The sequence below is a fragment of the Microcaecilia unicolor genome, chromosome 14 (genome assembly GCF_901765095.1).
Source record: "Microcaecilia unicolor chromosome 14, aMicUni1.1, whole genome shotgun sequence".
In the NCBI taxonomy this organism is placed as follows: domain Eukaryota; kingdom Metazoa; phylum Chordata; class Amphibia; order Gymnophiona; family Siphonopidae; genus Microcaecilia; species Microcaecilia unicolor.
In genome coordinates, this window is record NC_044044.1 from 31,549,992 (window position 1) to 31,577,599 (window position 27,608).

General features: G+C 46.3%; 1 protein-coding gene across 1 annotated transcript in view; it reads right to left on the reverse strand.

The window, feature by feature from the left end:
• Window positions 1–26,858, reverse strand: part of LOC115457338 (transient receptor potential cation channel subfamily V member 6-like) — a 35,660-nt gene extending 8,802 nt beyond the window's left edge. Inside the window, exons 1-6 of the mRNA XM_030186754.1 lie at window positions 26,740–26,858; window positions 3,696–3,793; window positions 3,445–3,567; window positions 2,223–2,363; window positions 2,003–2,101; window positions 1,620–1,792 (exon numbers count right to left, since the gene is read on the reverse strand). Coding sequence (XP_030042614.1) covers window positions 1,620–1,792; window positions 2,003–2,101; window positions 2,223–2,363; window positions 3,445–3,567; window positions 3,696–3,793; window positions 26,740–26,858 — 753 coding nt within the window. The remainder of the gene's footprint in view (window positions 1–1,619; window positions 1,793–2,002; window positions 2,102–2,222; window positions 2,364–3,444; window positions 3,568–3,695; window positions 3,794–26,739) is intronic.
• Between the last annotated feature and the right edge of the window lie 750 nt (window positions 26,859–27,608).

Sequence of the window (27,608 nt, forward strand, 5' to 3'; positions counted from 1 at the left end):
TTTTTTTCTTGCGACCAAGCCGTAAAAAGGTGCCCGAACTGACCAGATGACAACCGGAGTGATCGGGGATGACCTCCCCTTACTCCCCCAGTGGTCACCAACCCCTCCCACCCTTTAAAAAAAACTTACATTTTTTTTTTGCCAGCCTCAAATGTCATACCCAGCTCCATGACAGCAGTATGCAGGTCCCTAGAGCAGTTTTAGTGGGTACAGTGCACTTCAGCCAGGCGGACCCAGGCCCATCCCCCTTACCTGTTACGCTTGTGGTGGTAAATGTGAGCCCTCCAAAACCCACCCGAAACCCACTGTACCTACATGTAGGTGCCCCCTTCACCCCTTAGGGCTATGGTATGGTGTACAGTTGTGGGGAGTGGGTTTGGGGGGGGGGGTTGGGGGGCTCAGCACCCAAGGTAGGGGAGCTATGCACCTGGGAGCAATTTGTGAAGTCCACTGCAGTGCCCCCTAGGGTGCCCGGTTGGTGTCCTGGCATGTGAGGGGGACCAGTGCACTATGAATTCTGGCTCCTCCCATGACCAAAGGGCTTGGATTTGGTCATTTTTGAGATGGGCATCCTCGGTTTCCATTATGGCCGAAAACCGGGGACGACCATCTCTAAGGAAGACCATCTCAACATTTAGGTCGACCAACTCTAAAGTCGACCTAAATGTTGAAATTTGGGCGTGCTCGACCGTATTATCGAAACGAAAGACGGATGCCCATCTTGTTTCGATAATACAGGTTTCCCCGCCCCTTCGTGGGGCCATCTTGCGAGGACGCCCTCATGAAAACTTGGGCGCCCCATTCGCTTATGTCCCTCTTTGTCTCAAAACAAAAATGTCTAACCAGAGATTCTCCCTACATTAAAGACACATTGAACTAAACATGGTTCGCCTAACTGTTTGCTCTCCCTCCCAGTCTTCAACCAATAGAAGAGCTCTCCCAGCCGCCTCTGCTTCTCCAACTTATCTCTGGGAAAGGGCTCTCTGTGTTCTTGGTTGGGGAGTTAAGGATATATTGAGTGGTTAAGACAGGTCACTTAAATAGGCTATACACCCATTCTGGACTAGGTTGCTACACACACTAACTTAGACCAGTTCCTTATATCTTGCATAACTGTACAAAGAATTTGCCTTTAGTTCAGCCACCCATCTATTTATCCCAACTGACTCTGTACCATCCATCTTATCCCCACCTGTATATCTGCACTCGGCCCCTCAAGCTATATGGTAAGCAGTATCGTAGAAAAGCGTTGGTATCGTAGCTATGCTATTTGAATGTTCTAATTGTGTAATTATTAGATATTCCATTACTATTATGCTGACATTGTATTATATCTCTGTTATGTGAATTTCAATGCTGCTAAATGTGTATTTTTTTCGATCCTGTTTCACGGTAATCCTATTATTAGCTTTATATTTGCTGCTTTCAAGTTGTTCATGTTACTATTGTTAACAAAATTGTAAATTTTGATGTTAAACTCTACCTGCTGTACACCACCTTGGGTGAATCTCTTCTTAAAGGCGGTCAATAATCCCAATAAATATATTGCAGACTTTGCAGGGACACTCTGCCCTGTAGACGGGTTGTTGGGGAAAGGGGAGGAGACATTCAGAACTCACCACAGCATTCCCCTCCAGAGCAGCCAACTTGAAGGGGGTTAAGAAGTCATTATTCATAACCATGTCCAGTGTTAAACCCCCATCCTCCTTGTCGTAAGACAGGATGAGGTCATAGATCTGGCTAGAGAAGGTTTTACTGGGCTGGAGGGTCAGGATGTGAAGGACCGTGTTCCCTGAGGAGAGAACAGAAGGTCAGAAATCCATGGGGGAAGGATGGCAAAAGTCATCAAGCGAGTGAGGCACAGGAAACGTAATGGCCTCTTTCTACTACTACTCATCATTTCTATAATGCTACTAGACATACGCATTGCCCGATGCCACAATGTTCTTCTCTGAGGTGCTCTCATATTTTACCTCACGGGACACTCTTCCCTCCTCCTTACCTAGAGAGTCCTGGGCTCGGAGGTCAGCACCACTCTCGATGAGAAACTGCACTATTTTCCTATTCCCTATGCAAGCCGCAAAGGACAGGATGGTCTCACCTGCAGAAAGATCAAGGGAAGAGAATTACGATATGAAAGAAACAGAAGGGTGGGCTACAGAAAGAGAATGCTCCACAGCAAGGGGTAAGAGGATACGAGTACCCTCTGCAGTCATTCTCACCAAAGTAGATGAGATTACAAGGGCAATATCTGAAGAAGGTGCCGATGGCCCGTGGTGAGGAAACATCAGCTCCCCTCCTCACCAGCTCCATCACCAGGTTTAGATTCTGATTCACTGCTGCGATATGAAGCGCTGTCTGCCCTGTAACACATGAACACAAAGAGGGATTAGGCCAACACTGTGTATGTGTTGGGGTGGGGGGGGGGGGGGGGAAAGAGTGGCATCTCTCTCATTTTGCCATGACTTGCTATTAGCTAACCTATTGCACTTTCTCCTAGAAACCACTCAGTGCTCCTCACTGGACATAATTTTAATTGGCCTATGTGTTCAACTGTTTCCCGGTTTCACAGGTCAGTGTCCCTTCCTCTAGCCAAATCATCTCCCTGAGTCCCACCAGCAACAGCATCTCCTCATTTCCTGTTGATCCTGCAGAAAAGTGGATTCTTTGCAGCCTGCAATACCTTGTGTAGGACAAACAAGACTCAATCCAAAAAGGATACCGAGCATCAGCTGTAAATACCTGGCACACAAGTCTCTTCTCCAGGTGCTTGACCTCGACTGGAATAGCTGTTAAGGTCACATCTGAAGAAGAACCCAGTGTTAGGCCTGCACGATCTATGTGCCTACGTCATCGTCAGATAATTCTTATCTTGGTTCGATACAAGGGATCAGAACCTGCAAAGGGTCCCCCTCGTCTTGGTGATGAGGCTCTCTGTTCAGTTGGGGTTAGTGAAAGACACATTGAGACAGATGGTTGATGTCATTCATCATATTGATTCCCTACTTCTATGACACAACCTCTTTCATCTACAGCTTCTCAACCAGCTCTTTCTGATTTTGGTAGCCTAGTAGCCAAATTGTGTTAGCTGATCTGCTTAAAGTCTCTCTCTCAATGTATAGTCTATACCTCTAAATCCATTGCATGGGTGCACAAGGACACTTGTATATCTTTGGAATACAGTTACCATCTCTTTTCTGTCTAAATGATCAGGTCTCCCCCCACTCTTAGCCCCTGCATCTGATCAAGTGACATTTCTCTCCCTTTTTATACTGAAGAGCCTTCCTCTTTTTGCTGTGCCACTGCTCGGTCTCTCACTTGCCCAGCCTCCTTCCAGAAATCACTGACTGAAGACTGCTGAATAAGTGTATTTCAAGTTTTCATCTCATCACTTTCACCATTGATCTAACTTTTGCTCCTTAGCTCACTTTTCCTTATGTTTACCTTCATAGAGCTTGGACATCATGGGCTCATTGGCAAGATCTGGGGCAAACTCAAGGAGGACCTTGGCAACCTCAAAATTATCATACAGAGCTGCTATATGCAGAGCTGTCTCGCCCACTGCACCTGAAAACCACAGAAACACAGAGATTTTATTTATCTCAAGCCAACCCAAGAGACTCACCTTGTTCGCTACACCTAGAGATCAGAGCAACTGTAAGGAGCAAGAAGAGACAGTAACCCTGTCCACATACCTCTTTCAAATATGTTGGTTGACGGGCATTCCAAGAGCTTTCTGATGGCTTTGACATCGTTCTGCTTGGCCGCCAGAAGCAGCGGCGATTCCCATATCCTGAAATAAGAAAGCAGTTGCTAAGGAGCCCAGCTCGCTGAAATTCCAGAAATGTAGCCCCAAAGGTCCATCAAGCCCAGCATCCTGTTTCCAACAGCGGCCAATCCAAGTCACAAATACCTGGCAAGATCCCAAAAAAGTACAAAAGCATTTTATGCTGCTTATCCCAGAAATAAGCAGTGGATTTTCCCCAAGTCCATTTTAATAATGGTCCATGGGCTTGTCCAATTTTGCAAATTCATAAAAGTGAGCACATTTTAAGAGAAAATCGTCAGATCTGCAGTTCAATACGCCAAGCATGAAGACACGGAAGAGAAGCTACTCAGGAATGAATATTGTGGGCAAGACCTACAGGAACGAACCATTACAGGTTTCACAGGGATGCTTTGGCCTTGAAATATTCACAATTCCGCACGGTAGATTTACCTTAGAGAATGTGCTAAATGTTGGAAGATCTTCTTTGAAAAATCACTAAGAGGGTCTTTTTTTACTAAGGCAAGCTAATGTTTTTGGCGTGCTAAACGTTAGAGACGGCAATGTGTTCCTATGGGCGCCTCTAATGTTTAGCATGCCTACAATTTTAGTGCACGCCAAAAATGTGAGCTCACTTTAGTAAAAGACGCCCTAAGTGTTAAGAATTTCAGGTGTACTTGAGGATGGGTGGGAGTGGGATTGGGGAGAGGGAGGGGGGGACACAAGAGTTTAACAAAGTTAAAGGGCATTGTGAGGACTCTAAAAGGAGTCCAGTTCCAGTCATGCTGAGACCGGGGCGGGGAAGAGGTTTTCCTTTGAAATGTAATGATTCTTCTTCACTAATCCTTTCTCTAGACAAAAGGTTCGCCCTCTAGTGGTCAAAGCCCCAGCGAAAACACTAGTTAGGGAGAGAAACTACCAGTCCCAGAAACCACTGGGGCATCAGCAGGACTCTCAGGAACTGGAGGGAGGGGTGAATGATTGGGAAATGAGTTCTGATCCAGGGAATGAGCAACAGCTGAGGGAACCCAGGGAGGAGGAGTGCATGGAGGTTGGAGGGCTTGCTCAAACTTCCTCAGGAAAGGTAAAGGCTTTGGTGGCGGGAGTGTGGCCCAAGCTGTGTGTACTTGGAGAGGAGAAAATAATCCAGTGGGGAAGCCACTGGTGGAAGAAGCTAACCCATAAACTATGTAAGGGTAGAAGATAGTGCTGATGAGGGGAGGCTACAATTGGGAGCAAGACAAAGGTTTGCTGGGTGTGATATTCGGAGTTAAGATTGGACTGTGTTAATAAACTGAATGTGGGAAAACTGAACTGACTCTTGCATTGCTGATGAGGAAACTGCTTGAAGATTAAGACTGTATTAAAAGGTGCTGAGAAACTAAAGACCTGGGGTTTTCAAGAACTATAAGACTGCTGAAGTTTTGTGTGTCCCGGTCGTGAGCTGATCCTGGGCGCAGGTCAGCTGGGGGGCGGTTAAACCAGGACAAGCAGTGCAGCGAGGAGGTGGTTTGGAGCCCATACCGGGGAAACAGTCAGCCAAGCTAAGCAGGATTAGCTCTGGCCACCACGTGGAAGGGAGACCCAGCTCACAGCATGATAGCTGCATGGTAATATTTGAGAATGTGAATTTGGTTATGCCAAAATAACGGTAACAAGTGCTGAACCATAAGAGTGGGTGGATAAAAATGTTAAAAGTTTGATGACTGCCTTTATGTTTCAACATTTGTATTGATGACAAAGCATCTGAAAAACATACAGCATCTGGCAGGAACAGAATGCCAACAGCATAACATTCATAACCTATTTAACTGATAGTGTCCGTCATCAACTTATTTTAACCATGTGTTCCCCCCCCCCCTATTGGTGACTGCCTTTAATAATTTGTCTTTATTGTGAACGTTTTGATATCTGAATTCTTATCTACTCACTTTGTTGGATGAGTTTACTTTACAGGGCTTTTTTTGAGGGGGTACTTGGGGGTACTGAGTACCGGAACCTTTTCTATTGTCTGCTACAATTGACCCACGGTCCCCACGTTTTAATGAAAGAGCTCAGGCTCTACACAATAATTCTGCCTTGTCATAGATTCTCTGACTAGTTGCAGGAGGCCTGGCTATTGTGGGGTGGGTCCCTCAGTGATCACCCCACCCTGAAGGGTGGCCTCGCATTTGAGTACCAGCACCTTTTCCATTGTCTGCTAAAATTGACCCATGGACTCCAAGTTTTAATGAAAGAGCTCAGGCTCTACACAATAATTCTGCCTTGTCGTCATAGATTCTCTGACTAGTTGCAGGAGGCCTGGCTATTGTGGGGTGGGTCCCTCTGTGATTACCCCACCCCTGAAGGGTGGCCTAGCATTTGAGTACCGGCACCTTTTTTCCTAGAAAAACGCACTGCTTTGACATGTCATCAGTAAAACTTGTTAAACCATAAACTGTAGCGTACTCAGACAATACATTGTGCTAGTCTCATGCTATCAATTTCTTTCCCTCCCTTCTCCTCTCATCCTCTTTCACATTAGTTTCGGAGAGAACGTTCTCGAAAACGCAAAGTATCAACAAAACAGTGCTCATTCACGTCGCAGTATTTTACCATAACAACATTCCATAACAGCATAGCCTATTTAGCGCTAAGGCCCGAGCTGAGACGCTGCAGTCATTTTTTCTATATGCGGAAGCACTGGAATGTTGTTATGGTAAAATACTGCGACGTGAATGAGCACTGTTTTGTTGCTACTTTGCGTTTTCTTTTTCAAATTCATTGATTTATTATTTTTGCAGAGAGCCTCTGCCTTGAAGAAGCTAATTGCGAAACCTGGCCACGTCGGTGGAGGTTCTCCTGCGGTCTGAGGCTGCCGCCGTATGAAGATAAGTTGCTGATAGATTGCACGTTTTTTTTTATAAATGCTGTTAGATCATGCAGCTATGAGAAATGAAAGATGTAAAATAAGAAAAGCAAAGAAAATTTTAAAAATTCAGGGTGATCTAATGAGGATGTGCAACACAATCATTTCTTTTGTTGAAGAAAGAAAACTGTTCATATGAGTTGTGCCTGCAGTTAGATCTGACGATTCCCCCCTCAAAATTAAGTAAATTTTCACTGCAGGTATATGAAAGTTGTGATGAAAAGCTGGATGTTTGGGACATTTAAAATATTTGAGCACAAATAGTCTAAAAGGAGACCAAGATCTCAAATTAGAGTTCCAATTGTGATGTTTCATATTTCTTGATCGCACAGAGACGGATCCACCATGCAGAGAAATTTAACTTGGAGTTTGTCTTTCCAGTTGCAAATTATGAGGTGTAAAGCAAGAGCTCACATTATATGAAATAATTTATGGCGTTGATCTGGAAGCGAGATATCAGGATTAGAGGAATGTATTATATTACTGGTCTATAAGGGATGCGGTCTATAAGCAGGACTGGTGGTTGGGAGGCGGGGATAGTGCTGGGCAGACTTATATGGTCTGTGCCAGAGCCAGTGGTTGGGAGGAGGGGCTGGTGGTTGGGAGGCGGGGATAGTGCTGGGCAGACTTATACGGTCTGTGCCAGAACCGGTGGTGGGAGGCGGGGCTGGTGGTTGGGAGGTGGGGATAGTGCTGGGCAGACTTATATGGTCTGTGCCAAAGCTGGTGGTTGGGAGGAGGGGCTGGTGGTTGGGAGGCGGGGCTGGTGGTTGGGAGGTGGGGATAATGCTGGGCAGACTTATACGGTCTGTGCCAGAACCGGTGGTGGGAGGCGGGGCTGGTGGTTGGGAGGTGGGGATAGTGCTGGGCAGACTTATATGGTCTGTGCCAGAGCTGGTGGTTGGGAGGAGGGGCTGGTGGTTGGGAGGCGGGGCTGGTGGTTGGGAGGCGGGGATAGTGCTGGGCAGACTTATACGGTCTGTGCCCTGAACAGCACAGGTACAAATCAAAGTAGGGTATACACAAAAAGCAGCAAATATGAGTTATCTTGTTGGGCAGACTGGATGGACCGTGCAGGTCTTTTTCTGCCGTCATCTACTATGTTACTATGTAATCGAGGGCTAGATTTACTGAAAGGCAAAGGTCAAGTTGTAGCACATCGACTCGTACTTCTTACCACAGGTCCCTTTTTTACGCAGTGGGGATCAATTTACTAGTAATGAGTTAGAATCTGGGTTTAATGCATTTTAACACGGGAGCGTCCCACGCACTTACGGGCTCTGCATTAGTGAAGACAAATGTTTTTCCCTTGCGCCGAGGGAACCACAGCGGGTAAAAAGGCTGAAAAAAAGAAAGAAATGGCCACATGCGATTGCACTTGCTGTGTAGGCATGTGGGAGGGAGGGGGGGGGGGGGTTTGCATTTACCACCCACCCTTTGAGGTGGCAGTAAGGGGCTCCCGCGCTAACCCTTATTATTGCATTGAATCCGGACTTAGGGCTCGTACAAAGCTGCCTAGCGATTCCCGGTGCAGCAAATGAGAGGAAGTCCATTCAATTCCTACTGGCCTCCTCTCGTTTGCCGCACAGGAATGGCTAATGCCCTTAGGGCTGCCCCCTGCGGAAATCTTTTTTTTTTTTCCAAAATATTTCCGCTAGTGCCATAAATGCCACGTGCTGGGGGGGGGGGGGGGTGTGTGTTAAACTTCTGCTGCTGCCCACATTGAGCCGGCGGTAGTTACGGGTTGCCACGCGGTAAGCCCGCTGATTTGTAAAAAGGGCCCTAAGGGCATTAGCCATTCCTGTGCGGCAAACGAGAGGAGGCCAGTAGGAATTGAATGGACTTCCTCTCATTTGCTGTACCGGGAATCGCTAGGCAGCGTTGTACGAGCCCTAAGTCCGGATTCAATGCAATAATATTTTTTGCAGGTTCTGCGCTAATTTCTCTATTAGCGCACGGGATTTGCAAAGATATTAACGCAGGAGCAGTTGCCGATTCCTATTTAGGAGGTGTGAAGCGCTCCTGCAATTTCTGCGTTGTCCGGTTAGTTCCACGCTGAGTTGCATTCTACGGCAAAGCCTTTTGTTCACATGCTTAATGTCCTTTAGTAAAAGGACCTGAAACCGCAGTAGCAGGGTAACACTTTTACACTCTTTGCAGGTGAGCTGGACCAGGGACAAGTGTAAAAGAAGGACAAAAAAATAAGCCCCATTCCCTCCGGATCGTAAATGATATTTCTTTCCTCTGGCCCCTCGTACTTTATTGTATTCTAAGGGATTTCTTTCTTTTTCCTCTGTGACTCTCTTCTTATTTTGAATTCCGATTTCCTTTTTTTTTTTAATGTAATTTCAATCATGCATAGAAGACCCCCTTCCCCCCTCATTTCCAGAACTCTCTTCTGTGTGAAGTAGGATTTCCTTGTGTTTGTTGTTCTTCTGAAGATGTCATTAGGGGCCTCTGAGTCCCCCTGTTAGGAGAATTGAGCCTTCATTGTCTTTTTAGTTGACACAAGATAGAGGCAGAGCCAGTGCAAGGATATTAAACACCCTGGGTGAACCTCATGACCCTAGGACCCCTCCCCTGAGACTTTCATAGTTAAACTCAATCAGGATTATCCCAACCTCACTCATTCCAGAACAATCCTGTAGGAATACATACCAGGATAAATGGCTAGTTGAAAATACCCCTCCTTGTCATACACTACACACTGATGGTTCTTTGAGTTTGACCATCAGGACCTTTTGCTGCTCTTTGCCACTCCCTCCCCCCCTCCCCCCCCAAAGCTGTCACCTTAAGCTATTGCAGCTTTTCCAAACTGTGTGGTATAGCACTGCAGGGGTGTAGCCAGACAACAGATTTTGGGTGGGCCTAGGCAAGAAGTGGGTGGGCACCAAGTGTTCCCCCCCCCCCCGCACCACCACCAAAAAAAAAAATATCTCAGCTGGCAAGAAAACGCTTCTTTCCAACTTGAGAGTCTGCAGCAGGCATGCGCTGAAGACTGAGCATGCGCAGGTGACGGTATCAAGGAGAGAAGCGTTTTCATTGCCATCAGGGGGAAGGTCTTCAGCTGGTGGAGCTGGGGATCCCCACCAGCTACCATTAAACGTGTGCTACTGTTGGGTGGGCCCTGGCCCACCCAGGCCCACCTGTGGCTACACCACTGCAGCACTGTAGTGCGCCGCAGCGAACTCTCTGGGGTGCCACGGCAAATCCTGACCTCCCTTCCGCCCGAACTGCTACTGCAGACAGCAGGGGCAGAAAAACAAGCGCAGTGCCGCAGCAGCCTTCAGGCATGCGCTGTCAGTTCTGCCGGTCCTCTGCCCCCTGGAACTGGAAGTTGACGTCAGCGGGGGCACAGGACCAGCAGAGCCCACAGCGGATGCCTGAAGGCTGCTGCGGCACCGCGCTTGTTTTTTTGTTGTTGTCGCGGCCACTGGGGACAGGGAGCAGACAGCCTTCAGGACTCGCAGAGGTGACAGGAAACGAGATGAAGCCAAAAGGTTGAAGCCAATAGGTCAGCCTCGACTTTTTCCTTACTATTCAAAAGGAAGCAAGCAAACCTATCAGCTGCTGCATCCATGTTGTCGTTCTTTATTGTCGGTAGCATTTTAAAATTTAATCTCACTTATATTTACGTGCTGGCTTGTCCAGCATACAGCAGGGGCGTAGCCATGGGTGGGCCTGGACGGAGGGGCTGATTATAGGGACACCCTAGTACTGTTATATTTGTTCAGAGAAAAAGATGGAGACCTGTGTGTCTGGGTGGTGGGGGCGACCATCAGTGTGACTGGGGGGAGGGGGGTACCTCGAAAAATTGCTCGGACACGAAGGGTGCCATGAAATGAAAAATGTTGGGGAACCACTGAGCTATTGCCTGGTTTGTCTATTGGTTAAGTCAGTGCCGAATATCGGATAACAGATGTTTGCTTCTTCTTGGTCATAAGGGTAAGTCTATAACTAGGTGCCATTGGTTTCATGCCCCTTGCTGTGTCAATGCAGAAAAGTGAGCAATAAGCATCCTAAGCTCTATTCTATAAGGGTAAAGCGCTATAGCATGTCACTGTTTGAGGTTCCCAGTTGCACAGGCAACATTACAGAATACTGTAAATCAGACATGCTCAGCTGCATTTTTATGCCCGGTCTATGACTTATATTAACTGAGGGCTTGTAAACGTTACGCAAGGATTCGACGACACCTGAGCACCGAGGATCATTATACAACAGGCTCCTTTTGTGCGTTATTGTGACGCCTAACCGGAGGCACCCAGTTATAGAATTCCCCTCCCCTTGTGTCCTAATTCTAACATGAGACACCCTTTCATCTGCATCCAAGAGCATATTAACGGCCCTCGTCTTCTTTCCAGTGGGGATGGAGTAAGAATTGTCTCGCTCTACGGTCTACACATGCCTGTGATGAAACCATCTATTACGTAAAAAAAAAGTTTCTACATATCGCATTCCAAATTCTTTTGTGCTTTCAGTTACACAGGACGGAACTTCTCTTCCAACACTTATCGCGAACAACGCCAAACCTCTAGCATGCCTAAGTACCAACCCTGCACCATGTTACAGACCAACAGACTCATTTCAAATGTGTGTCATGTCTAAACTCATGCTAATCACAGAGACCATCGCCAACTTTGCCCAGTGTCCACATGGCAACACGAATCACTATCACCCAAGCCCACCTTGTGTCATGTAAACGCCAACACAGATTACCAAACCAATTGCAACCTTGTGACATGTTTACGTCATTCACCGGCGTCACTGACATCAGCCCTGAACTCAATCTGTCAAGTTCCAATCATTGCAAACACCAGTCCTGCTCGGCACATTTCAGCACCAGGTCACTAGACAACATTGTGCAGTATGTTGGATCTCGGAGGTAGAATTCAATGGTTGACAAAAAAAAAAAAAGAAGCATCCTTTTAAAAAGGATGAAAGCAGAGAATGTGTGACTTATTACTGTATTGTGTGATGTTGATGGGGAGCCGGTAGGGGGAAGGTTGAAGGGATGTCCTTCATACAGCGATGTTAGATAAGTAAAGTGTAACATCGAGATAACATTGTGACCCAAGATCCCAGAAAACTAATTATGAAGCTCCTTTTATCTAAGTCATTAAAAAGACGGCATTTTATTGGCTTATAAGGCGACCAATATCATGACCTTCTGTGTCAATATCAGTACAGGACACCGATTATCCCTGACCCCTGTACCCCACAGGTAACATCGTGCTTCCCACATAGGACTTCACATTACTGCAGTGTGACGCAGGAGGCGTGTAACATGAACACACAAATTGGAACCTAATCCTTCATCCATGTGGCAGCCCTAATGTCACTCACATGCATGACACACATGCTGCTTTTAGGGTATTCACGCAGGAAATGTGACATGGCACCTCAACTGCATTTTGAGACTGTGCATTTCCACAAATTCAACAGAATACTTTCATTAAATGCATTGGCAGGGTGAATGTAATGCAGTTTATATCCCAGGACAGAGGAAAGAGATGGAAGATAGTGCCAGGAAACCAGAACATTTGGGGGGGGGGGGGGAAGAGGGGCAGAAGAAAGTGCTCTAAGGTCACAAAATGGGGGAGGGGGGAACGGGGCAGCAGAGTGCACCAAGGTCAGCAGGAGAAAGAGCACCAAGGTAATGGGGAGGGGGCAGCAGGAGAGAGTGTGCCAAGGTCAGAAAATGTGTGTGCGGGGAGAGGGGGCAGGAGAGAGTACACCAAAGTCAGAAAATGGAGGGGGGGGGGAAGGGAATTGGAGGGGGTAGGAGAGTGCCCCGAGGCTGAGATGTCAGGAGTATATGCTGCAATTATTGGTATACACTGCCTTTTAACTCATTGTCTTCACCGTGTGGTCACACACCCTGTTAATTAAGAGCTCAGAGCCTGGCGATTAAGATACAGATGTCAGCATGTAGATCACCTGTTAATTAGCCGGAAGACTTTCCAGTTTGTTGAAGTGGGAGTAGCCAGAAAATATTTTGTTTCAGTCAACAGCCAAGGGTGAGCGAACAAAAGAAGAGGAAGGCTGAGGCTGGTCCAAATGATCAGATCCTTGTTGTTCCAAAAATGCTGTAAAGTCAAATGTGAAAGGCTCGACATGACCGTGTTTCGGCTTCCCTGCCTTCATCAGGAGCCTTATCTTATCAACCACAGAAACAACTGTGTAACCAATGAAGATTGTACTGTAATATACATCTAAGGATGAAGAAAAAAAAATGATAATATGGACCGGACAACGATATACCAGACAGCAAACTCTCAACATTTGAATACAAAATGCCGAGAGTCTGCTGCAGGGTATGAATAATTAGAAGCAAATCAGGACAGTGTTCAGCCACTGTGGTCGCCATTATCCGTAAACAGCAATACAATAAAACATGGATATTCGGCACTGCTACCCAGCTACCGAGAGGCAGGGTGGCGAGTCTGCTGCTGTCCGCATAGAAGCAAAACTCAAACGTGGACAGCAATTTTCAGTCCTGGCGTGATCAGATTGTGGTCCGAATATCTCTGCTCTCTGGATAACTGACAGCTCTGCGCTCACACCACCCTGGCACCATCTGGACAGCACAGAAACGGTATGTCAGGATATTTCGCAGCATCTAGATGGACATTATGCTAGCACATGCATCCAGTTTCTCCTACATAAGCACGCAACTATGGAATGCACTACCAAAATCCACAAAAACAACACAGCACATAACTCATTTCCGAAAATTACTAAAAACCAACCTATTTTACAGTGGCGTACCAAGGGGGGGGGGGGGCGGTGGGGGCGGTCCACCCTGGGTGCACGCCGCTCGGGGGGGGGGGGTGCCGCGCGCCTGACGAAGAGCCAGCAGGCGCGCGGCACCCCCCCAGCGGCGTGCACCTGGGGGGGGGTCTTTCACCGGGGGGGGGGGGGGGGCGTCGCGCCTTCTGTCTCGCTGCACCCTACGCCTGGAATAAACTTCCTGAGCCCCTACGTCTTGCCCCATCCTTGGCCACCTTTAAATCTAGACTGAAAGCCCACCTCTTTAACATTGCTTTTGACTCGTAACCACTCGCCTCCACCTACCCTCCTCTCCTCCTTCCTGTACACATTAATTGATTTGATTACTTTATTTTTTGTCTATTAGATTGTAAGCTCTTTGAGCAGGGACTGTCTTTCTTCTATGTTTGTGCAGCGCTGCATATGCCTTGTAGCGCTATAGAAATGCTAAATAGTAGTAGTAGTACATTAAGAGGCGGACCGCAGTAGGGAGAAGAGGTCGGTGCCAGCAGCAGGGCAGCCTATGGGAATCGCTGTCGCCGCTGCCTTTTGAAAATGAAAAAATAAGGTAAACATGGGAAAGAGGGTTGAGGAGGGAAGGGGAGAGTGATGCCTGAGGCCCCCACCTCAATTGGCCTAATGGTAGGGCCACCACTGCCCCTGGGGGTAGATAATATGGAATCTTGCTATTTTGGGGGGGGGGGGGATACTGCAGGTACTGGTGACCTGTCTGGGTCTCTGTTGGAAACAGGATACTGGGCTTGATGGACCTTTGGTCTGACCCAGTGTGGCAGTTCTTATGCTCTTATGTTTATGAATAAATGGCTTTGAATACTGACCCGAATAAAATTTAGGGACCCTTTTAATAAAGGATGTTAGAACCTGCCTTAGCCCATGGTAACCCAGGACTTTCCTGTGCTCTAAGCCCAGGTTCAATGTGGCACAATGTGCAAACATTCACATATTACCGTTTACATATCACCCTTACCGTTCAGTGAATCCAGACTGCCCCAATTTGACTGCCCCTATCGGACCGACCGTTCACTTGTCTATTAGATTGTAAGCTCTTTGAGCAGGGACTGTCTCTCTTTGTTAAATTGTACAGCGCTGCGTAACCCTAGTAGCGCTCTAGAAATGTTAAGTAGTAGTAGTAGTAGTAGTATATTAGGATTCCCCTATAAGGAAAGATCCTAACGCAAAGTGTCCGTTTCCATTCTTTTATACTTCATAATGTAATTATCACACTCTATTTAATCATTGTTTAATTCAACCCTACGTCTTTTCTACTGATGTACTCACTGGCTAATTTGTATTGTAACTTTAATAATACGTTAGATAACATTGAACTCAATTTGTATTCTTAGTATAATAATCTGTTAGCTACATTGAACCTGATTTTATTGGGCAAATGTGGGATATAGAAATGAAATCTAACTATATAAATGAGAGGTGACCGACTCACCCGCAAATGCGCAGTAGAGAGCAGCTGTCATCAACGTTCCGCGCATGCGTTGGACTCACGGAACAGCTGTCAAGGTGCCGCGCATGAGCGACACGCCACAGGTCTCTCCCGACGTCAGCCGATCATAACCGCAACACCTACTACTACTTATCATTTCTAAAGCGCTATACTAAACGTACGCAGCGCTGTACAGCGACCCTCCTCTCTCCCCTGCCCCCCTCCAGTCACCCATGTCCAGCGACCCTCCTCTCTCCCCTGCCCCCTCCAGCCACCCATGACCAGTGACTCTCCTCTCTCCCCTGCCCCCCTCCAGCCACCCATGTCCAGCGACTCTCCTCTCTCCCCTGCCCCCCCTCCAGTCACCCATGTCCAGCGACTCTCCTCTCTCCCCTGCCCCCCCTCCAGTCACCCATGTCCAGCGACCCTCCTCTCTCCCATGCCCCTCCAGCCACCCATGACCAGTGACTCTCCTCTCTCACCTGCCCCCCTCCAGCCACCCATGTCCAGCGACTCTCCTCTCTCCCCTGCCCCCTCCAGCCTCCCATGTCCAGCGACCCTCCTCTCTCCCCTGCCCCCTCCAGCCACCCATGACCAGTGACTCTCCTCTCTCCCCTGCCCCCCTCCAGCCACCCAGGTTGTCCAGCGAATTCTTCGGGGCAGACAGGAAAGATCCCCAGTCTTGCCTGCCCGCTGCTGGTGCTGACCCTCCCCCACTGCTGGACCGCTCTTCAAAACGGCCACCGAAGTCTCTCGAGGCCGCTGCTGGATGTCTCAGCAGCCATTTTGAAGAGCGATCTGGCAGCGGGGGAGGGTCAGCGCCGGCAGCGGGCAGGCAAGACTGGAGATCTTTCCTACCTGCCCCGAGGAATTCGCTGGACAACCTGGGTGGCTGGAGGGGGGGCAGGGGAGAGAGGAGAGTCGCTGGACATGGGTGGCTGTATGGGGGGCAGGGGAGAGAGGAGGGTCGTAATATATAAAAGTGTACTGTAGACATCCACTCTCATTTCTTGCTTTGGATATGTCATTACATTTTTCACAACAAAAATGTCGCCCGTTTTAATGGGCTTTACGGCTTGTTAATAAATAAATTAGCATGTGTTACCTGCACAAAAATTAACGTGGGAGCATTAACCCAACGTTAGCCAGTGAGCAGAAGCTAACGCAGATGTGCCAGCTGGTTAATGCTTCCATGCCCATCCTCTGCCCATGACACACCCCTTCAAAAATATCTTTTAAAAAAAACACCTAATATGCAAGTTAGCATGTGCGAATAAGGGAAAGATCCCGTGCTTTGTGGTAACCTGTTTTTTCATGTGCTAAAGCATGCATTTGGACCTAATGCTCTTCAGTAAAAAGTCCTTGGCTCTTTAGTTTTCTGATTCAGCAACACGTTGTTGCATAGAAGCCACTGCTCAGTAGAAGTAGATTACAAAGCACGATATGTGTTGTTATATGCCCCAGCACAAGACAATGCTGTGATCTTTTGCCTCTCTGCTGCCATTACGTCAAAGTCCCTCCAGCTCACTCTAGGTTAATGAGCAAAGCGTGTGACATCTTGCAGCTGGAAATGCAAGGCATGAAGCAACACGCAGGGTCCTGAGCTCCATGACGTAAGGCACCTTCTGTCTCGCTGCTTGACACAGTGCGAGGAATAGAGAACCATCCCCTGGTGTTTCTCTTATGTAATTTACTGTCAGCTTATGCAATATCTTAACGTAGAGTGCATGCTCCTCTGTACATTTTAATTGCTAGGTGGACCCATCACTTTCTAGTGCTGTACTTAGGCTTAGCTGAGAAGTTCCATGGTCATGTGCGGTTGCATGAAAGTCACGCATGATCTCTGTTTTTAGCACAGAAAAAGAAAGCAGAGCTCGAGGGGAACAGAGAGAGAGAGAGAGAGGGTAGACTGGGGTCACCAGCAAATTTCCAGGGGAACTGGGGACTCTTCCTTAGACCGAGTTCCAAGTTTATTAAAGGCTTGGATCCCGCCCATCAATTTGAGCGGCTTACAATGTAGGGCTAATCCTTATCCAACCATGGCCTTAACCCTTTCATCTAGGTGGACGATGTCACAATGTACATTCCTTACAAACGTGATCTGACAGAAATCACCAACGAAGTCAAGCTCAGCTTGATTATCATGGACTCATGGGTAAACACATTTCAACTAAAACTCAACATAGAAAATACACACTGTCTCATCCTCTCATCCCAATACAATACGAACAAACCCACAAATATAAACACCCCAGATTATACCCTCCCTATCTCAGACAGCCTGAAAATTCTCGGTGTTACAATCGACCTTAACATCACACTAGAGAACCAAGTGAAATCTACAACAAAGAAAATTTTCCACTCAATGTGGGAACTCAAACGCGTGAAACCATTCTTCCCGAGGGAAACATTTCGCAACTTGATACAATCAATGGTACTAAGCCATGTAGACTAGTGCAACGGAATTTATGCGGGATGCAAAGAACAAATTATAAAGAAACGTCAGACCGCTCAAAACACGGCAGCCAGGCTTATATGTGGAAAAACGCGATTTGAAAGCGCCAAACCCCTCTGAGAAAAACTGCACTGGCTCCCCAATCAAAGAACGTATTGCTTTCAAAATCTGCACCCTGGTTCATAAAATTATCTACAGCGAAGCCCCGGGATACATGACAGACCTCATAGACCTACCAACCAGAAACACAACAGGATCAACACAAACATACCTAAATCTCCACTACCCAAGCTGCAAAGGACTCAAATACAAATCAACCTATGCATCCAGCTTTTCCTACATGAGCACACAACTATGGAACGCACTACCAAAAGCCGTGAAAACAACTTATGATCACCTAAGCTTCTGGAAATCATTAAAAACTAACCTGTTCAAAAAGGCATACCCTACCGACCCAACTTAAATGCCTGTACCCTGCGACACAACGAAACCAAAGCTCGTAATGGACATATAATAACTCTTCCTCTCTACGATTCCCTAATGTGTCTGTACACATGAACCTTATTCTACCACAACATTACTGTATTTGTTCATACCGGAATTGGCGAATGCCTTTACGGTATTATGTAAGCCACATTGAGCCAGGGAAAATGTGGGATATAAATGTAACAAATAAATAAATAAATTAGGAAAAGGTAAAGAGAACAGAGCCTGTTTTTAGTTTAAGAACCTTGTCCGACATTGACGTCCGTATTTCTTGTCTCCTCAGTATCAGCCAGAACTAGGTCTCGTTTTTTGTTTTTGTTTTCTTTCAGATTTACACCTCCGTTTTAATATCGGCCAGACAAAACCTTTTACACTCACACAGGCTTTCTTCATTGTGTAGGCCTCTTTTTTTGAACACAAATTACACATATCGATCGTTAGCACCCTTACAGTGATCCAGTCAGGCGTTCACTATATAAACGATACACCGTCTCTCTCATATAATAATTTTATTATTTATTATTCCATGCATGCAAATATCGTCTTCTTTAAAAAGGGAAACAATTTTTTTGCATTTCACAATCTTATTTGTTTAGGATGTGTATCCATAAGGGAGTTCACCATTCACATTTTATCTCACCTCCAGCATCATTTAAAGAAAACTACTGTTCCATACAGATGCATTTTATATATGACCATTCTCTACATTCTAGATTTGGTGGGTACATATACATACATATATTTCTGACACAGAGAACTTCATGTCTTTGTGTTTTCATTTCTTGTGCACTTTGACATTTAAAAATGATTCTTATAATAAGCGAGCCTGCTGCTTTGATATACCTTATGCGAAAGTATTTTTTTAAACAAACCATCGACTATATACATTCAGCTATACACCGTAAGGTTAATATATCTGTTGGCGTATACTGTATTTGTTCTTAACTTTTGGTTTCATTTTTGTGTAAAATAGTTTCATGACAATCTTTTTTGATATGTTTATTGATCTTGGCACACAACACTCAATGTGGAAATTATAAAGAGTAAGACCATTCTTCCCAAGGACCGTCTTCCGTAATCTGGTACAATCATTGGTACTCAGTCATCTAGACTACTGCAACGCATTCTACGCTGGTTGCAAAGAGCAAATACTCAAAAAACTCCAAACAGCCCAGAACACGGCAGCCAGACTCATATTCGGAAAATCAAAATACGAAAGTGCAAAACCCCTACGAGAGAAGCTACACTGGCTCCCACTCAAAGAACGCATCACGTTCAAAGTATGTACCCTAGTTCACAAAATCATTCAAGGAGATGCCCCAGCCTACATGTCAGACCTGTTAGACCTACCACCCAGAAATGCTACAAAATCATCTCGCACATTCCTTAATCTTCATTTCCCCAACTGTAAAGGTCTAAAATACAAATTAATGCACGCATCAACCTTTTCCTATATGAGCACACAATTCTGGAACGCATTGCCACGCAACCTAAAAGCGATCTATGAACTGACCAACTTCCATAAACTACTGAAGACCCATCTCTTTGACAAGATATACCACAAAGATCAACACATCTGAATCTCCCCACATATACCCAGTAATGTTTAATAATGCCTTCTGTTATATTACTATCATGTATTCCATTACCATGTAACCCCAAATCCTTCTGTAATAACAAATGTCTATTCTCTTCTTAGTTCCACTATTCATGATATATTGTAAGCCACATTGAGCCTGACATTGCTGCCTGGATGTCCAACCGCCACCTGAAACTGAACATGTCCAAGACCGAGCTTATCGTCTTTCCACCTAAACCCACTTCTCCTCTTCCTCCACTTTCTATCTCAGTTGATAACACCCTCATCCTCCCTGTCTCATCTGCCCGCAACCTCGGAGTCATCTTTGACTCCTCTCTCTCCTTCTCTGCGCATATCCAGCAGATAGCCAAGACCTGTCGCTTCTTCCTCTTTAACATCAGCAAAATTCGCCCTTTCCTTTCTGAACACACCACCCGAACTCTCGTCCACGCTCTCATTACCTCTCGCCTGGACTACTGCAACTTACTCCTCAACGGCCTCCCACTTAGCCATCTATCCCCCCCTTCAATCTGTTCAGAACTCTGCTGCATGTCTCATATTCCGCCAGAACCGATATACTCGTATCACCCCTCTCCTCAGGTCACTTCACTGGCTTCCGATCAGATACCGCATTCAGTTCAAGCTTCTCCTTCTTACCTACAAATGCACTCAGTCTGCTGCCCCTCACTATCTTTCTACCCTCATCTCCCCTTACGTTCCCGCCTGTAACCTCCGTTCACAGGATAAATCCCTCCTCTCAGTACCCTTCTCCACCACCGCCAACTCTAGGCTCCGCTCATTCTGCCTCGCCTCACCCTATGCTTGGAACAACCTTCCTGAGCCCTTACGCCAAGCCCCCTCCCTGCCCGTCTTCAAGTCTTTGCTTAAAGCCCACCTCTTCAATGCTGCGTTCGGCACCTAACCCTTACCGTTCAGTGAATCCAGACTGCCCCAATTTGACTGCCCCTATCGGACCGACCGTTCACTTGTCTATTAGATTGTAAGCTCTTTGAGCAGGGACTGTCTCTCTTTGTTAAATTGTACAGCGCTGCGTAACCCTAGTAGTGCTCTAGAAATGTTAAGTAGTAGTAGTAGCCTGCAAAGAGGTGGGAAAATGTGGGATACAAATGCAATAAAATAAATAAATAAATAAAACACCTCATAAATTGTCTTGCGATATATAAATATATATATATATATATATTTTTTTTTTTCATTTTCTTTGAAATTTGAATAGGTCTTTAAATGTAACATAGTAGATGATGGCAGCAAAAGACCTGCACGGTCCATCCAGTCTGCCCAACAAAATAATATCACTTGTGCTACTTTTTGTGTATACCGTACCTTGATTTGTATCTGCCATTGTCAGGGCACAGACCATGTAAGTCTGCCCAGCACTAGCCCCGCCTCCCCCCATCGGCTCTGCCTCCCAATCTCGGCTAAGCTTCTGGGGATCCCTTCCTTCTGAGCAGGTTCATATGTATTCATTTTTGTGTACAATGTTTTTACATTCCTTTTTCATCTATCCTTTCGGTTTATTGACACAAATTTGTTTTTATCCATGAACGTTTTTATCAGTGACTGATTTTTCGATATTTATATATTTTGTTTTTAAAAATGGATAGCTTTGGTAACGTGTTTATATGTATTTATGATTGTCTCATATATATCAATATGGACTTTATCTACAGATGTTTATATATTTTCAAGGTGTGCTTTTGCTATATATATGTGTAATTACTTTGGCATTCATCTATGGACTCAAGTTGGATTAGTTTATTTATTTTATATGTAACATTTTTATATATGTATTGAATTCTTATATATTTTCCTTTCAAACATATGTTCTTTTTTTGGCATTGGTGATTTTGATCGATTTTTTTTTTTGTATTTTTTTAAACACGTTGTTTCATAGACTCCCGAGGAAGGCGCGTGGTAGCGCCGAAACACAGCTGTATTGAGTCGAGTCTTTTTTCGTTTTTCTTGCAATTAAGAATTGATTCTCAACAGACGTCTCCTCCGTTTTTTCAGAAGAGCCTACCCTTCCTACTTCTTGCTTCTGCAAAGAGAACAGAGCGACAGACTGCAAGGGAAGAAGGGGAATGAAATATAGCGTTTAATAGGAAAGACGAGCGGAGAGCCAAGGTGGGCAACCTGGTTTGGCAAATATCTGTTACCCTAGAATAATTCTTTTTGATAGAAAGGACAACACCATCCTCCGGCATCCTGTCTCCTCTTTGGGACTAATAGAGCATTTGATGTGGCCGGCACTGGTTTGGACTTTTGATGGCTGCTCACATCTTCTCTCTCCCCTCGTCTGCTCCTGAAAATACCCAGCTGTGTTTTTTTTTTTCTTCCTATTTATTCCACACTGAATGAACAGGAGATATTAAAACTGCAAAACAACCAGTATAAAAATTAATCAACCTCAAAAGCTAAACAAACTGGGCACCTGTCTGAATATGAGTAAACCAGAGAAGTCCTATTTTGGTTGTTGTTTATAAAGTCATCCTTAACTGGTACATTTGTCAAACATCATTAATCTCCCCCTCCCCACCACCATTCATACCACTACTAGTATTTATTTCGATAGCGCTGTTGGACATACGCAGCACTGTACACGTTATACGCAGGTACTTTCTCTGTCCCTAGTGGGTTCACAATCTAAGTTTTGTACCTGGGGTAACGGAGGGTTAAGTAACTTGTCTAGAGTTGCAAGGAGCTGCAGTGGGAATCAAACCCGCCTACTTCCACAGTCGCACCCCCCAACCCAGCTGTGTTCCGGTGGATGGGGATGTGGTTAGTGAGGAACCTTTGAGAGACCACTTGCAGCCCCTCATGCTAGACTGGAAGCCATTAGTTGTCTAAAGTAGGAACACATGAGGTTGCCAAAATATGTAAATAGCACACTCTCCCCTCCCCCCCAGATATGTCTCATGTCAGACTGACAAGAGGTACCACGATCCACACAGAGCTCAGTTTTCAGGCTGGATAACGCCCCCCCTGCCCCAATCACCATCTTTAGAGTCCAATTCACGTTTCGTACTTGGAAAGAATCCATTCTAGTAATTTTCCCATTAAGTTACACACCCACCCATTGTCTTCAGTGCTGCATGTATTTATAGAAAATCCCTGATAATTACCTCTGGTTTCCTCCTTTCAGATAAACAAGAGCTTTCCCAACCCTTCTTAGCTTGGTAAACTTCCATCACCTCAATGGAAGAGGCGTCCGTCACTGCTGGGCTCCCCTGTATCCCCCCTCCCAGCAGTTATAGCCTTCACTTTAATACTGGAAGAGGTGGGAGGAAGGGAAGACCAGTAATGACATTCCCCCCGCATCTCACAGGGACACCAGAGGAGCAGTGACCTGGTGGTTGAAACAATGGGTTGAGAACCAGGGTTCAAATCCCACCGATGCTCCTTGTGACCTTGGCCAGGTCGCTTGCACTTGGGGAGTGTAGTAATCCAAAGAAGGGGAGGGGTAATATGCGTGGACTAGGAGAGAGACCTTGGGATGATAGAGTGGGTATCTCGAGGCAGCGGCTGAAGCCAAAAGGTTGCTGGGCTGCTTAAGAGAGGCATAATCAACAGAAGAAAAGAGGTGTTAAAGCCCCTGTGCAAGTCAATGGCCAGGTCCTGCTCAGAGGCTCTATCTTGCTAAAAGCTTAAAGACTTGAAGCTACTCAGTGGAAGGCGACAAAAGTGGTAGAGGTTTGTGTAAAAAAAAAAAAAAAAAGACATATGAGGAGAGTTTTAACGATAATCTAGAGGAAAGGAGGGACAGGGGAAATATGATACAGACATTTAAACACTTGAAAGGTATTAATGCACACACACACACGTCTTTTCCAGAGACAGGGACGCGAAAGAACTAGAGGACGTGAATCGAGGTTGCGGGATGGTAGACTAAGGAGTAACATCAGAAAACACTCTGTTCACGGAGAGGGTGTTGAATGCCTGGAATCTCCTCCTGGTGGAGGTGGTGGGGACAAAACCAGTGACAGAATTCAAAAGCACGTGGGATAAATACAGAGGATCGCTACATGGAAATAAGAATCAAATCAAAACAAACCTGGCTGCCCATACAAGTATTTGTGTGTTACCATTTACTGTTCCTCTGTTCACTTTCCATTGCTAGACTTCCTAAAACACACTTACTGCAAAGGGACCTGCTTATTAATAATGTGCGTTATGGGATCACCCTTTCTCTTTTGGGCCAGGGAAAAGACTTATCGTACCTAAATAGTGACATGAAAGGTGACTATTTCAGATTAAGCCCCATTCCAGTCTGTCTGTCTGGAAGAAAAGGCATCTGTCCTATTTTCTGAACGCCTCCAACTGGCTGCCTGGAATCCTGCCTAGGGATATCCTGGTTCAGGATCTGTACATGCCAGGCTTAGGGCTCCGGAGTCACTTGCCCAACTGGGCTAACCGGGACCCATCTAGGGATCTGGCAGATTGGGTCCAGCCTAGCGAAGCCGCTGCATTGGAAACACATTTAACACAGTGGGTTGAGATCCTGGGGAACCAGGTTCCATTCCCTCTGCAGCTCGGTCTGACCCTGGGCAAGTCACTGTCCCAGGTATAATATGTAACTTACACCGCGAGTCCATTAGGGACAATGCAAAGTACCTGTAATAGAAACTGAAAACTGCAGCCTCGCCTCCGAGATCACTTGTGGGTATACCTAGTGCTGAAAATAAATAAATAACTAAACGTGGCCGGCACATTCGTGGTGGTGGGTCGTTATCAATGATACGTGTTTCTTCCTCAGGTATAAAACTGATTTTGTGTGGCAATATTCCAGCAAAATATAAATAGCAGACCTTTGTCAGATGATGGTGTTCAGTCAGGCCTGGCTTAATCATTAGGCAAGGCGACGCAATTGCCTAGGGTGGCGGCTAAGACGGAGTGGCCAAGAACAGTTAAGAGTCGGAGCGTCCTGACAACCACAAATTCAAGGAACCATCAGTACGAACGTTTACCCGCAGGGAAGGTGGGCAGTTTTCAAGTAGCCCTTTACCTCGTTAAATGGCTTTTGAACATTGGCCTTGTACGTACAATGCGTCTGTATTGGATTCAGCCGACACCTTTTCGGTAGAAGCTCAACATGAGTTACAGTCAGGTACACTGGGTATTTCCCTGTCCCTGGAGGGCTCACAATCTAAGTTTGTACCTGAGACAACGGAGGGTTCAGTGACCTGCCCAAGATCTCAAGGAGCGGCACCAGGCAGGATTTGAAGCCGCATTTCCCCGGTTGCTTTAACTACACTGGGCTTCAAAGATTTATGTTCTTGGAGGGGTGGTGTCAGATTGGGCATGAGTATTGATTTAGTTATCAAAATCTCAGGGGAGACTGCATAATTGGGTGGGGGGAGGGGGAGAAAAAGGAGAGGGCAGAAGTCTGAAGATTCGCTTACACTGGCTTAAATGCTCTGTCTTGCGTCAGCCCTGTGTTCAGTTGTCCAGTTTAGTTCTTTCCACTTCAAAAGGACACAGAGGAAGTGAAATGCAGAGGGTGCAAGAGAGAGAGGACTAGAGGCCTGGAGAATTCAGGAGAAATTGGGTTTATCTAGCGACTGTGAGGAGAAAGGATCATCATTTGCCCTGGGAGAAGGGCAAGTGGTCGGGGGGGGGGGGGGGGGGGGGAGGTCGGTTGGCTTAAAATTCCAGCCATGGAAACAGATTCGAAATTAGGAAGAACTTTCTTCCTACGGGGGAAGAGAGAGAGAGCAGTGCAGATGTGCCAGATTAGCAAGAAAGTACATACCGCAGCGATGCAGTAAGTTAATGAGACACAAATTCAAAGTGCACAGAACTTGCACACCAACCAGGGAAACCCTACCAGATGCACCACAGACACAAATCGTTCTGCTGTAAGAGCAGCACATAAGCACCGCCATACTGGGAAAAGACCAAGGGTCCATCACGCACAGCATCCTGTCTCCGACAGCGGCCAATCCAGGCTTCAAGAACCTGGCAACCCCCCCCCCCCCCCCCAAAAAATAATTTTTTAATAATGTTCAATGGACTTTTCCTTCAGGAATCTGTCCAAACCCCCCTTAAACTCCGTAAGGCCAGCTTCAGTGTGCGCAGGTGTGAAGAGAACAAAAGTGCAGGGCACATCTGTGTAGAACTATTAACCTTGCACATAAACTGTTCAGGAGGCTGGTATTTATGTTTTCCAGACCACACATCCAGTGAAGCCGCTGTTATTACCTCTGTCTGCCTTTTAACGTTGCAGGAACTTGTTGTGGTCATTTAAAAGAGAAAAAAACTGGCAGTAAACCCCAAAACTGGCATAACATCCTCTTGCTTAACCGTTCTGTGCTACCTCAGACCTGGTGGTCTCCAGTTGTGCGCCTTTAAAATCCCCTGTTTAGTTGTGTATAACGGCAGAACACCCAAGGGCCTCATTACCATGCATTTTAATATACAGTGCGCTGATATGTACTGTGCGAGTTAACGCCTTTCTGCTTTTCCATTAACGTGCGCGTACACGTCCCGATAACTTTGCACTTTCCCTATCAGCCCCTCTGTAAAGAGTGAGCTACCTGATTGGGGGTGGGACAGGGGGTCTTCCTTGAATAGGTTTAGATATGCAGCTATCTGGGGTTGATTATCTAGAGACAATCTTGTCTGAAGGGAATAGACAAGATTTCCCCAGGCCCCTCTAGACAACCCCTCTTAGCCACCCCCCCCCCTGTGACTCCTCAAAGCCCCCCTGCAGTCCTATCTCTCTAACTATGATAACAGCCTCAAGGTCCATTTTAACCTCATTTTTCTAGGATTTTCTGCTCTCTTTCCCCTACTTTTTGGTCAACTGAATTTTAAAATTTACAGGATTACTGAGTTCTGACAACAAGAGCAAAGTAAGGTGGAAGGTCTCAGGTTTAAGCCTCTGGGAATTTGTAAGGAGCAAACACCCCCCCAATACCCTTCCTTAGTGCTTTAAAACATAACCTGGGTGATATAAGAGGGGAAATGAAAGATACAGATCCCCCTTTTAGGTACCTCAGTGCATCTGCTATTGCCATAATAAAGATGGTTTGGATTGGGGGGGGGGGGGGGGAGGTGGTCAGCCACCCCTTTTTCTCTTCATAGGTGAAGTAAAAGTCTGAAAAACAGAAAGATAAGGAAACAGGAGTCCTTTCAGTACACAAAAGTATTTAACAGGGAATGTCAGGATCCAAGAGAGAACTAGCTGAGACCACTGATCCTAATCAGCAGAAACAGCAGGGCAGGAGAGGAAAGGAAAGGAGGAGGGAGATGCAGCCATTGCCACCCAGAAGCTAAATTGGAAAGCTGGACTCACCTTCGCTGTTGCAGCAGGTTGATCTTATCCACATCAGCACACTGGATGCCTTGAATCCTCCCGTTCACCCCATTCCAGATGTTGGAGACCACAGTACGAGGCTTTCTCATGAAGAACATCCTTAAGTCCTTGATCCCCCCCCCAGACACTGAGAAGCAAAGCCAGAAACAAAAGTGTCACCCTTCTACCTCAGCTCTGCCACCTGGGCAAATCTCATCCCTTTGCCACCTCAGCTCTGAGCTCTCCAGACCATGCCTCAGAAAGTCACTCTTGAGGGCAGCTTCTGGGATACACCTGGGATGTGTCAGGGAGCTTCTGTTGTGGTGCTGCAGATCAAAACCTAGCACGTTTGAGGGATTATCCACACATATAGTCTGCAGAAGCTGCTACCTGTGATCAGGTGTGTGTGTGTGTGTGTGTGTCAAGTCACAGAACCTGTCCCTTCTTATAAACTCTTCAAGCATGCTAGCTGTCAGTGATTCCAAGAGCTGGGCTAAATATATGCCCGGCTAATAACCGCCCTCCTAGAGACTTCCCAGAGCAGAAAGGCAAAGACAGGACTGGGCACCTTCCACCTCTGGGACACACCTTTTCTTCCCAAACCTGCCTTTTGTCTTAAAGAGATAGCAGCTCAGGCCACAGGCAGCAGACTTCCAATCAGTGGGTTTCTACAAGAAAGCCAAATATTTCCAGGTCTCACCTCCAACCCCCCTACCCAGCTCACCAAGAAGAGGGGTTCTGACAGCCCCACCCCCAGCTGCTGGCCAGGAAACCTTCTACCAAAGAGATACACTGAGGCAGAGAGAGGGGTCTTTCACACCAGCCCTAACCCAAAATGCTTTATGTACAGATACAGAGCCTCTCACACA